Raw genomic sequence first — 13391 nt, 5'->3', positions numbered from 1 at the left:
TGAGACTCCTTCTCAAAAAAAGGATTAATTAAACAAATACCCATTAACTTGGAATTCTCTGAACTAAAAATATTCAGATTTTACTGAAAATATCCTTAAGTTCCGGGAGAGGAATAAATGTTATTCTACTAGACACGCTTAATTCATATGAGCTGGAAAGGGTACGTAGCTGAACAGAAATTATATCCAATCCCCCATGTTCTTTAAAGGTTCAAACTTACAGGAAAAGTGTGTCTGGTCTTTCGAAGTGATAGAAGGTCAAGATCAGAAAATCAGTCACGTACCTCCCCAACTCACCCATGACTAATCTGTACTACTGATCTATTACTGCTTGGTTTATGGTGAGGACTAAGTGAAAGGGCTTTATAAAAAATCTATATCCTTGGACTCTACACTGAGATAACTCCTGCAAAAACAGAATAAAGGATTCATGCACTTTTTAAATTCAGATATTTCTGTAGGAAAACTACATTCACCTTGATGTATTTGAGATACCTTATAGAAAGAAAAAGGAATTTGGGAAGAATGGCAGAAAAAAGTGTAACTTAATGACTTTTAATACTAAAAGAAAAAATATTAATATAAACTCAAGTGACAAGACAGCCAAAGGACTGTAGTGGGTAATTTTCTTTAAGTGAAAGGAGGCTGAGAAAGTTTGAGATTGCATAGAAAAGCAATTTGATGTTCTAAAATGACCTAGAAAGAAATAAAAGCAACACCATCACTTAAAGTCAACTAAAGATAATGACACTCCATGACAAATTAAATCATTTTCTACTTAAGTTTCTTATTTCACAATAAGAACTTCTGATCATGTAGACTATTTAACAATACCACTAAGTAAAAAGAGCAGATTTTCCAAGTTATGCAGCAATACCAGAGAGCAGGATTAAATATTTAAAAAATGTTCATTATCTACTTCCATCACAGAAATTTTCTCTAAGGTCATATCTGTAGCAGTTATAAAATGAGAAGGGTCCACTGCTAAAGTGAATATTTAAATATTTTTTCAATAGAATACATATACATAGAAAATATAGTAAAGCAACTAGAAAACTAGAAATTCAGATAATCCACGTGTTTAAACTTCTTAAAGCTGGTTCAATTTACAAATTTAAACCACAGAATTAAACAAAAGACCTCTAAAATTGTTCTCAAATGTACTCAGTTTTTGGCAGAATACCAAAACTGGCGAGGACCTAAGTAAGCATTTTTACAGGCTAAAAATACCTCTTGCACTAGGGTAGGGTATCTTACTCTTGAATCCAAAGTTTCATCAAATATATAAAAACTGCTCTTTTGTTAACTTAGATCCATTTACGTTATTAGCCTTCTTCAGGAACTAGAAGGTAGCAAAATTTGGAGAGAAAAAAGCATAATCATACATAAAAACAGAAACTTTCCTCTGATATAAGTCCTCCCATGGCTCCGTTGTGTTCCTTTATGTCCCAAAAGCTTAATGACTCCAAGTAGCAAAGATTTTAAGTCCCTTAATATCACTCTCATTTGAGACACTGCAACTATTTATTTCCCTCAGAATTTAGAAATCCTTTCTGAGAACATTGGTCATATTGCCATTTCTGCTATTATGTCCTTATAAACAGGCAAGAAATAATATAGAAAAATTGGAGTCACCAATGTTTAATGGAACTTTTCATTCTATAAATTCACCTGGGACCTAAAATTTAAAGTTTAGTGCTAATCAAAAACTAAAACGAATTCCATGATATATTTAGTATAGCCAACAAATTTAGGAAAAGTTAACATGCAAAATATATATCAATTAAAATTTGCTGACTTTCATAGTTTGGGGTTATAGTTCTTAATCAAAATACATCTTCTTAAATGTTTAAATGAACCTAAATTTAGCATTTATGTTAATTTACTTTGGTACAGACTAAAGATTAAAAGCCAAAAATACTGAGATCCAAACATAAGGAAAGGGAGTGACTGGTAATAGTCCTTAACAGAATATTAAAAACAATATCATTAATGGTATGATTTAGTCACTAAAAAAAAAATCAATACTCACTAAAAAATGCTTATCCAAGGATTGCTATGAAAAGAAAATGACCCTTCCAGATGTTATTGTAAAGAAAAACCCTATAATAGTAACCATCAAATCAATTTCATGGCAGCAACTTGTTCCAGTTAAGTAGAGCACATCAGGAAAAATGGATGGTCACAGATTATAGATCGAGCTAGTGGGGTGCTATAATGATGACTTTAAGTCAACTGCACCATATATTGGGGGGAAAAAAGTCAGAACAAGTAACACTGAAAAAGTTGAAAGAGAAAGGACAACATATTTAAAAGGGCATTTTGAAAAAGTTCCCATTTTGCCAGATGTGATAATTAAAGCAAAGGAGAATTAGATTTTCTTTTCAAATGGCTATATCAGAAGTCTAAGCCTAACTCAGAAAAAGAATTTGTTTATGAGGAACACAGAGCAGGATACTGTAGTAGTTGATTTGTCCAAGTCTCTAAAGGGATAGATGCAATATGGGATAATAAAAAGTGAGTTTTGAAGTATGTTTAAGAAAGTCGTGGAAAAGGAGAAAAAAAATGATGAAAAATTTCAGTCATAGTATGAGAGTTTGTGTTAAAGGGAAATTAAAAAAGAAGAATGAACTAATCTAAAATATGAAACATACTGAAACAAACACCAGGGCTCTACATTAACTCTTTCCCTGTAGCCACAGATAAGGAAAAAAAGAGAATTGTTCAAGGATACATCTTTACTACGTACAAATCAGCAATCAAGACAGATGGAGAGCTGAAATCTAGCATCCTAAATGGCAGAGCACATTGACTGCAAAAAAAATACTTAATTCAACAAAGCAGACAAAAAAAACCTGCTTAAATATATGATTAAGAAGAACATATTGATGCCAAAAACCAACAAGATAATCTCAGTGGATGACAGCTTTGTGGCCAGAAGTAATCTAGGCAGAATGTATTAATGTAAAGCCCTGGTTTAAAATGCTCAAAAACAATTACCTTCCAAATAAAGTAAGTGTTCTCAAAAGTTTAAAAATGCTTGATCAACTCAATGTCATCAGACTACAGAATTAGAGTAAAAGATATAGGTAAATAGGCACTACAATGTAAAAGAAATTAGAAGCATCTGTTGCGTTAACTCACCTTATTAGAATGAACTGGCAAATCACATATAGAGCACAGATGGGGATAACCCTTCGGTAAGAGTCCATGGAAGTCTTCAATATTGCTACTTGGAGGAGCGCCCCTCTTTTTCTCAAAGAGAGATCTCTCTTGTAAGGGGCCAGGACCACGTCCCATTCTCTCATACTCACTGTCAAATTTATGATAGTTATGCGAGGTCTCACCAAAAAAAGAATCATCCCTACACCTTTCTCCATCTCTTAATCTGTCATCTTCATAATCCATTCTGTCATAATAACCAGATTCTTGAGAACGACTTCCATGGTCATAATCAAGCACTGGGTTGAGACTAGGACCACGATCATCAAAACTATCTCTTCTAAAGTGCCTTTTTTCTTCCCAATCATCCCTAGGTACTCTGTATGGTGGCTCCCGTGTAGCAGATCTGCCATCTCTACCATAACTCAAGGTAGGGCCTTCTTCAGTTCTCCTCCTTTTAAGCTGTAGAAGGATTTGGGGCAAATTCTCAGGAGTAATCTTGTCCTCTGGATAACGACTCAGTTCATCTAAGTCTCTAGCAGACAGACCAAAGCTGGCCAAAATGTTACTGGCCTGGTCTGCATCTCCACGGTGTTGAGAAGATAAAGGGAGTGGACCTCTACTTCCAATGTTAAATATAGACTGCAAATTATGGGAAGAAGTACTAGCAGAAGACAGTGCACTATGAGCTCCTTGTTGATTCAATGAAGAACTCATTCCAAGATTCATTAAACTAGCAAGGCGTGCAGTACCCTGGTTCATCCTTCCAAGAGATGCTGGCATACTTAAAGACTGGGTAGCAGCAGCAAGAAGGCCTATTCCTGCCGCAGACAGGTCACGCCCATGACCCTGTGAGTCCCTACTGAGAGATGACTGCTGGAATGACTTGGACATTGTAGAACTAGCTCTTGTCTATTTTATAGATTAAAAAAAATTTTTTTAAAGACGGCCAAAAAGAAAGCTCAAACTAGAAAGCTAGGTTAACTTTGCTTCAAAAAATGGTAACGCCAAGAAAAAGGATCAATAAGGACTGCAGAATCTTCTTCAAGCTGAGAACCAGCAGACAACTCTGTAGAAAAATAAGCAATTTTAGTCATAAATCCCTTTAAGCAGATGCCGTTTTTTTAAGAAAAAAAAAACTTATGCATCATGTTGATTAAAAAAAAAAACATTTAAGATCTCAAACTTACAAGGAATTTATTACATATCTTAAACAGATTCCTGATGTATGCAGAGCCTGCATATAGATATTTAAAAAGCAGTATTTCATGCTAAAGCTTAACTATTAAAGGGAATTTCATACTGAGTTTAAAAACACGTAAATTGAAAGGTTAGATGTCTGAGTACATCAAAATTTCAGTAAAAATATAGATGGGTTTCTTCTTTTAGAAGAATAAAAATACACCCTATAGTATGATGCTTAAGTTCCAGGAGAAGACTAAAAACAAAAAAAAAATCAAGGTCAGCAAGTCAAAGATGAATCAGTTGTACTGTGCTTTGGAAAATGAGACCTGTTATCACTATCGGAAAGACCAAGTAAAATCACAAGTAAATGAAGCTTAGGTTTGAAGTACCTAATATAAGATATAAGACCAAATACAATAGCTGAGACCTTTATATAGCAAAATCAATTTGAGGTGAAGACAGATGTGAATAAGAAAAATAAGTCACTTCCTGTAGTTTTAAGGATTGCTGCCCAAATTTAAGTTATATAACTAACTGCCTTCTTACTGACCATCCTCTATCAGGCAGTGCGTACTTCATATCTAATCTTTTTAAAGTAAGGAGAACTAACTCTGGTCAGTACAGGAATAGGAGCCCTCCCAAGAAAAAAACCTAGTTACAGGAAATACAGGTGATTTAAAGAAGGGAACTCCCCAAATTAGCATCCATCAGTACTTATTTAATGCTCAGGGTTACATAGCACATCTAGAGCACAAAACAGGTAAAAATGAAAATAAGATCTTGGTTACAGTTTCCTGTAAACTTTTCACAAGAATAGCCCAAAACACCTGGAAAATTTAAGTTCGGATTATGATCCCCCCAAGACAGTGTTTCTAGATGAAACTGTTTTCTTTCTTAAATCGTTATTGTTGTACCTCAAAAACTGTCACATAAGAATTTGCAAATCATTTACATCATGATTATCATAAAATATTAGTTAAAAGATATACATAACATCTTCAGTGAAACAATTTTATAATCATAGCTACATACAGAAGTAAACCTGAAGTTGTTTGGTACAGAACTCTATGAGGCACTGCTCGGTTACGTTTTATATTTTTTGATCACCAATACACTCAGCACTGGTAGCCTAGTATGTTAAACTTTAACAGTAAAACCAGACAATATCCAGTAGTTACAAGTCTATGTACAGGACCAATTCCACCAATGATAGATTAAAGCAAGGATACAATGGACAAATACAGTGGCAGAGGAAGTATAAAAAAAAGTTGCAGGCAAGAAAGATTTAAACTAGGTTTTTAAAAATAGATATAATCAAATTTTAAAAGACACAGAAATGCTATAAGAGGTGGCTAGAGTTACAGGAAGATGTTTTTGCACACCAAGAAAGATGAATTTGAGAAAAGACACCAAAGAAACTATTAATAGTTCTAGACAAGATCCACTATGTAAACTACTTAAGCTTTAAGATTAATAAAGACGAAAGTAAGTGGACTTCTTTGGATGAAAGTTTCTTTGATTTGTCTTATGAATGCCACACAGAACGGTGGTTGAGATGCTATGTAAATGGTGGTGGACCCTCTAAATTTTCACACATATTTTTAAAAGTCAAAACCTTTAGAGGGTTTTTCAAAATAAAAATGTTTGCAGCTTTGACCTTCATGTTGTAGCCAGAGCTTTGTATTACTGAAAAGTCAGTCTTTTGAACTATTTTTCCCTAAGAGAAATTATATAATAGTATTACAATTATGTTTAAAATTTTTTAAATGGCCATATTTTAAGGAAATATGGTTGTCAGATTACAGAGCTCTCAATTACGTATTTTGGTAGCTCATAGGAAAACAGTGGATCTACAAAAGGAAAAAGTTACGAGAAGCAAAGGTAAAGGATAACCTTAAGACAAACAGAAAATGGATGTCAGAAAAACTCAGAAAAGAGGCAAGACAAACAATGTAAATCCCATGACAACGTGTAATTCCATAACGACAACCTTAGTATTTTTAAGATACTCACTTTCAACTTAAAAAGCAGCTCCATCAAGGATATTAGGGTAAAATTAGTGAAAAGCATCTTAAGTTGGATTTTGGATCAAACCACAAACCAAATTCTTTAAAATGGTTTTATTAGAACAAAAGTTGAGAGAAACTAGACATGGCAGCACTGTTGAAAAAGCATTTATGAAAGCAGTTCTTCTATCATGTCAATGCTGACCAAGACATACTAGCCATTTCTAAGGGCTCATTCACATAAGACTCACTGCCTATTAGTAAAGGTAGTACAATATTGATACATTTACTATTTACAAAAGATTAGCTTCTTTTACTATATGTTTTACCCTGTAATTATAAAATTGTCTTTAAATTACACTAGCAATTAAAACAATTTTGAATATAGTAGCTTTGGCAGAACAGTTATTATCAAAATCCAATTTACCTATTTTAAATCTCTGTATAATAGCGTAAATGCCCATCAATGCAGAACCTTTCACTTCCAAAAAGAAAGCACCTCCACCCCCTAAAAACTATCATTATCCACAATTTCACTTCACAAATGCCATTTACCACAATCTTAATAACCAAATTCTTAACAAATGAGCTTAAAAATTCATTTTTATAGACAACGCAAAACAACCTGGAACTTAAAACTATTTTATGATACAATTTTAAGTTGTTTAAAAATGTTAGCTTCGGCCGGGCGCGGTGGCTCACGCCTGTAATCCCATCACTTTGGGAGGCCAAGGCGGGTGGGGATCACGAGGTCAAGAGATCAAGACTATCCTGGTCAACATGGTGAAACCCCGTCTCTACTAAAAATACAAAAAAATTAGCTGGGCACGGTGGCGCGTGCCTGTAGTCCCAGCTACTCGGGAGGCTGAGGCAGGAGAATTGCCTGAACCCAGGAGGCGGAGGTTGTGGTGAGCTGAGATCGTACCATTGCACTCTAGCCTGGGTAACAAGAGCGAAACTCCGTCTCAAAAAAAAAAAAAAAAAAAAAAAAAAATGTTAGCTTCACATTCAACATCTAAACAAATCTGAATATCATTCCTATGTATAGTTAGGAAATGTGTCAGTCAATATTCTACCACCCATTTCATGAGAATCTGACTTTTGTTATTGGCTTCTTCTCCAATTAAAAAAACTAGAATACTAAAATATTTCTGAAAATTTTGACATACCCTGAAAATTCATGGAGAACAGAAGCAAACAGTTGCTCCAGATCTAAATTTCCTTAAAGATTACCTGTAAGTCCGTAGACATTCTTTCAGAGGGTTATTTAGCAGAATTACTGAAATAAGCCCACGCCAACTTCAGTTTCTTAGAAGGTACAGAAAAAAATGAAGAGATCTTTAGCTTTTCTTTTTTTTTGAGACAGGGTCTGGCTCCTCCATCACCCAGGCTGGAGTGGAATGGCATCGTACCTGGGAGTGCACTGCCCAGGCTCACTATAACCTCTGCCTCCCAGGCTCAAACTATCCTCTCCCACTTAGAGCTGGGACTACAGACACACGCCACCATGCTCTGCTAATTTTCATAGTTTTGGAAGAGAGGGGGTTTCAACACGTTGGTTAGGCTGGTCTCAAACTCCTGGGCTCAAGTAATCATCCTGCCTTGGCCTCCGAAAATGCTGAGAGGTATCTACTACGACACATGGAAATTTACCATGCTCTCAACTGTATGAGATTATCACTTCTTAAAAATAAATTTTCTCTTCTCAGTCTTTGTAGTCAGAAATTTAAAAAAAAAAACAAACCAAACACACAACTAATTTGAGATTACCCATAAAACAATAAAAGATGATTTACGGTTTATCCATAAAAGTAGAGATATTCAAGGAAAAAAATACCTTCGTGATGACATTATTTTAATCCTTTAACTTCACATTGAAACTTATAAGCAACAGCTAGAAAACCAGTTTCTTGTATTTTCCTCTTCTGAACTGCAAGAAATGTTCAGATTTTCCAAATAATCTTTCCATCAAGGCCAATCACCTTTGTCATTTTTTTTTTTTTTTTTTTTTTTTTGAGACGGAGTTTCGCTCGTTACCCAGGCTGGAGTGCAATGGCGCGATCTCAGCTCACCGCAACCTCCGCCTCCTGGGTTCAGGCAATTCTCCTGCCTCAGCCTCCTGAGTAGCTGGGATTACAGGCACGCGCCACCGTGCCCAGCTAATTTTTTGTATTAGTAGAGACGGGGTTTCACCATGTTGACCAGGATGGTCTCGATCTCTTGACCTCGGGATCCACCCGCCTCGGCCTCCCAAAGTGCTGGGATTACAGGCTTGAGCCACCGCGCCCGGCCTCACCTTTGTCATTTATTTGTTCGCTTATTCATGTGAAAATATACCAAATATGTTTTTTTTTGAAAAATTGTTATTTATTTGGCAAAAAAGCTTCTGAATTTAATAAAGAAATGGCAATAACTGTTACATACAGTAATTCAAAATCTTTTCACTAAGCACCAAACAGGATAGTTCTCAATCTTTTAATCAAGAAACTCTTTGAAAGAATACCTAAAACCTAATCAGTCTATTTAGGTTTTTAATCAAGAAATATAAAGCTGCCAATCAGAGTTTCTAATTACCATGAGATGATCAGGTTAACAACCTTGAGGTCATAGCATATGAGCTTTTCAAAGCTTTGTTTAATCTATACATCCTAACTGAAGGGATTTGTTGGTGTCAGGCTGGTAATCACAGATGCATTTGCCAGATACCATATATATACACAACAAAAAGATAAAGACTATATGGTCCCTATATATGTAAGGGGAATAATGTCTAATTCTCATTAGCATCATTGAATTAGAGTAGATAAAAATCCACAATTGTGAGGGGCAGAGAGACTGATACAAAGCTCTAACCCACCAGGGAGAACCTAGCAAGGGCAGCAGAAGAGATCAAAGTCCCATGCCTTGAGGATGCAACAGAACAGGTGCTGGGAGGCTTCAGGGACCAGGCACACGAGTGGATGTCAGTGCATGTGGGAAGGGGCCCTCAAGGCTGAAGAAAATAAAATGAGGCAAGGCACAGAGCCACAGGAGTACTGCCAGTCAGAAGATAGGGAAGCATTTGTTCTGGGTAAAGAGATGTGATCTAATAAGATCTAATAAGAGATTATAAAACTCAGAAAACCTAACCATCGAGAGGCAGAAACAACGCTGGTCTCCATTTCTTAACAGCAACTTAACAGCGAATCCAAGGTTGCCTGCAAAACTAACAAGAGAGCAAAATATCCTTCCAAAGGCAGAGGCGCCACATGCTCTTTGTGGAGGCTCAGTAGCCAATGATCACCCTGCATCCCCTCCACCCTCACCATGACACTCTAGTCCCTTGGAGTCAAATCCACTGGCAACAACCTTCCTTAACGGAAAATGTTTCCCTTCCCAAAATGTAAAATAAAAATGATACATGCAAAAAAAACTCAAAACAGAAATAGACAATCACAGCAAGCTTTAGCCCCTCATAGCTCACCTATACCCCAAATGTCAGACTACTGAAAACAGTGTCTGCCCATTAAACGGATTCATTACTGCAAAATGTAATAAATGTTAGCCTATCACTGTTCCCACTACATCCCTCTTTATCAAAGAAAAAGTAAACACCACATAAAATATAAACATACCCCAAACAGAGGTCAGCATCAACCTAAGGATCCTACTGTAAGATTACTACACTAGCCCAAGATAGTTCAATCCTCTTCTGACCTATTTACAAAAAAACCCTCATTCTGAGAGCTCTGGAAACATTACAAATAATACTGTGTTAGATTCCTCTTCTTGAGGTAGTTTAAAGTCTTAAAACAGAGCAAATTTACATACTTTTCTACTCACCACTGAGGGGTAATTATCCCAAGGCCTACAACTAAAATCCCCTTCTCCTAATTCTCAGGCTATTATGCTTTTTTCCTTCATATCAAACTCCAGGAAACACACATAAAAAGATGAAAAAAAGATGAAAAGTCATACAAAATTTAAAAACAAGCAAAACCACTATAAAAAAGAACCTGCGTCATCACACTCACAGTCAAAACTTTGCTAAAGACAAAAAAAAAATTTACTTGATTTATCCAAGCTACAGACCCTTAAAGTACTCAAGAAAGTAATAGCTTATAAAAGTAGTGGAAAATTTTTCAATGGGAGCATAAAACTAAAATGAACTCATTATCTGGCAAAGAATTCTTCCAAAATAAAATCAAGTCCACAGGAAAAGATGTGTGGCCAACCTCAAGCACCAGCCCACTCACAGTCCGAATGCCTTTGCCCTTTGCTCAGGGTAGCTTCAGAGGTGCAGGGATGTTGGCAGATACCTGCTCCAGGTAGGCCAAGGAGCCCTGAGGGATGTCGGCTGGCTTTTTGTGCTGCACATTGATGTCCTCCAGCACCTGCTGCCAGTGCCTCAGCTTTGTCAAGTGCTTCTGGACTAGTGCGTCTTTCCGCTGTAATTCATTCCTTAGTTCTGAGACATCCTGCACTGTTATTCACGTATTCACATCAGGCAACGATCCGACATGATAAACTATGAGAATATCTATCTATCCCCAACACCTCTTTGATAACTTGCTCTGGTTTCTGGACAGATAACTGCAATCTTTTTTGTAAGAAAAAACACTCTGTCTGTCTTGCGATATCCAGAAACTTCTGGATACACTGATCAACACCAGTTCGAATTTCTTCCTGATCAGTGCCACTGACATAGTCCTGACTCACCAAAGATGCAAAGCGAGCCTCGAAAGATGACTCCAACTCGTCCACCAAAGTACTGTTGGAAGGTCTAGGAGCGCCTGGAGCTGCCTGAAGAAGCTTGCCCCGGGAGGCCCGGCGGGGGTTGTGGGGGCCCAGGTGGCTGCCCAGAAAACATTCCCCCTAGCAGAGCCGCCATGTCTGGAATCACCAAATATGTTTTAGGTAACAATCAACAATACCAATTTAGTAAAAATGTCTTAACCATGTCACTGGTAGATGTCAGATATAGCTGACTATCAGTAATTTCAAAGCAGCATCATTTGGAAATGCAGGTGCTTGATTTTTGTTATCAGTCACATAAACATACTGATTCCTGTGGTCAGGACTTCCAAGAAAAGCATCCAACTCATTTTGAATTCAAGAACAGGTTTCGGTTATTCTTTAATTTTTTTTCATTTATTAAATTTTATAAATAATTTACCATAGTTTCCACTTTAAAGTGCTAGTTTTCATTTTAATGTTGGTGTATGTATCACTTAATATATTTTTAACAATTATTTAAGGGCTTGCTTTTTGAAGTGTGTTGAGGAACTACATTTTTTTCCTAGAATTTCAGCCACTTTCAAATCTTATGCTCTCTAATCTATGTTTTTGAGCATCAGAGTCTCATCTCAGTATGGTATGTACCTCGAGTGGCTTAATGGTTTTTAAAATAGGCCAGGTGTGGTGGCTCACACCTGTAATAAAGCACTTTGGGAGGCAGAGGCAGGCACATTACCTGAGGTCAGGAGTTTGAGATCAGCCTGGCCAACATGGTGAAATCCCATCTCTACTAATACAAAAATTAGCCAGGTGTGGTGGCACATGCCTGTAATTCCAGCAACTTGGGAGTCTGAGGAAGGAGAATTGCTTGAATCCCGGAGGCAGAGGTTGCAGTGAGCTGAGATCGCACCACTGCACTCCAGCCTGGGCAACAGAGCAAGACTCCGTCAGGGGTGGGGGGAAGAGTTTTTAAAAAATAAACTACTAAATAATTTAAACAGTAAACCCTGTAGAAAATAGTTTCAGGCTGGGCACTGTGGCTCATGCTTGTAATGCCAGTACTCTGGGAGGTTGACACCAACGGACCACTGAACATAAGGAGAGACTAGCTTGGCCAACAGGGAGAAACCCCTTCTCTACTAAAAATACAAAAATTAACAGAGTGTGGTGGCATGCCCCTGTAATCTCAGTTACTAGGGAGGCTGAGGAAGGAGAACTGTTTGAACCCAGGAGGCAGACGTGCAGTGAGTTGAGATCACACCACTGCATTTCAGCCTGGGAAACAGAGTGAGAGTCTGTCTCAAAAACATGTATTAATAATAAGCCAGGCATGGCGGCTCACACCTGTAATCCCAGCACTTTGGGAAGCTGAGGCAGGTGGATCACCTGAGGTCAAAAGTTTGAGACCAGCCTGACCAACATGATGAAACGCTGTCTCTACTAAAAATACAAAAATTAGCCAGATGTGCTGGTGTGCACCTGTAATCCCAGCTACTCAGGAGGCTGAGGCAGGAGAATAGTTTGAACCCAGGAGGCGGAGGTTGCACTGAGCCGAGATTGCACCACTGCATTCCAGGCTGGGTGAAAGAGCGAGACTCCATCTCAAAATAATAATAATAATAAAAGTTTCAACTTTATATAGTAGTATGTGTTACCACACAATAGAAAAAATAAAACATTGTAAAGTGCAGTGCCAGGAAGGCTGAAACACAATCATCAATATTTTCAAGTGCTTTAAGACCATTGTTCTTAATCCATCTAACAGACGTGAAGTCAACTTCTAGTCCACTTCTTGATCCTTAGGCTAATTAATGATACATACAAGTGTTGCAGAGTGGCACCAGCTGCTAAGATAGAAAACTTCCATGTTAACCAGTTTAAGAAATTCTGACTCAGACCTGGAATAATATTGTCTTCTTCCTAGGTTTAAAACTTTTTCCCAGCCGGGCACGGTGGCTCACGCCTACTAATCCCAGCACTTTGGGAGGCCGAGGCAGGTGGATCACAAGGTCAAGAGATCGAGACCATCCTGGTCAACATGGTGAAACCCCGTCTCTACTAAAAATATTTTTAAAAATTAGCTGGGCATGGTGGCGTGCGCCTGTAGTCCCAGCTACTCGGGAGGCTGAGGCAGGAGAATTGCTTGAACCCAGGAGGCGGAGGTTGCGACGAGCCGAAATTGCACCATTGCACTCCAGCCTGGGTAACAAGAGCGAAACTCCGACTCAAAAAAACAAAAAACAAAAAAAACAAAAAAACTTTTTCCCAGTGACCTTCAATCAGACAAGAAATAGTTACAGATTAAGACTACACAGGAGGCCA

The 13391-nt window shown here is 37.5% G+C and overlaps 1 protein-coding gene and 1 pseudogene across 4 annotated transcripts in view; both read right to left on the bottom strand.

Annotated features, from left to right (window-relative positions):
• MATR3 (matrin 3) overlaps window positions 1–13391 on the bottom strand; it is a 42652-nt gene that overhangs the window by 18665 nt on the left and 10596 nt on the right. For 2 of the 4 annotated variants that reach the window (XM_012474542.2, XM_012474693.2), the window contains exon 2: window positions 3145–4231. The exons of the other annotated variants lie outside the window; for them this stretch is intronic. In XM_012474542.2, coding sequence (XP_012329965.2) covers window positions 3145–4056 — 912 coding nt within the window. In that variant the 5' untranslated portion in view covers window positions 4057–4231. The remainder of the gene's footprint in view (window positions 1–3144; window positions 4232–13391) is intronic. 4 annotated transcript variants of the gene reach the window in all.
• Window positions 4239–13021, bottom strand: LOC105732761 (mediator of RNA polymerase II transcription subunit 28-like; annotated as a pseudogene).

The sequence above is a fragment of the Aotus nancymaae genome, unplaced genomic scaffold (assembly GCF_030222135.1).
Source record: "Aotus nancymaae isolate 86718 unplaced genomic scaffold, 86718_ANA_hifiasm-v0.15.2.pri h1tg000064l_1, whole genome shotgun sequence".
Lineage (NCBI taxonomy): Eukaryota > Metazoa > Chordata > Mammalia > Primates > Aotidae > Aotus > Aotus nancymaae.
Note: the sequence above shows the minus strand (reverse complement) of the source record. Positions and strands in the feature narration are given on the sequence as shown.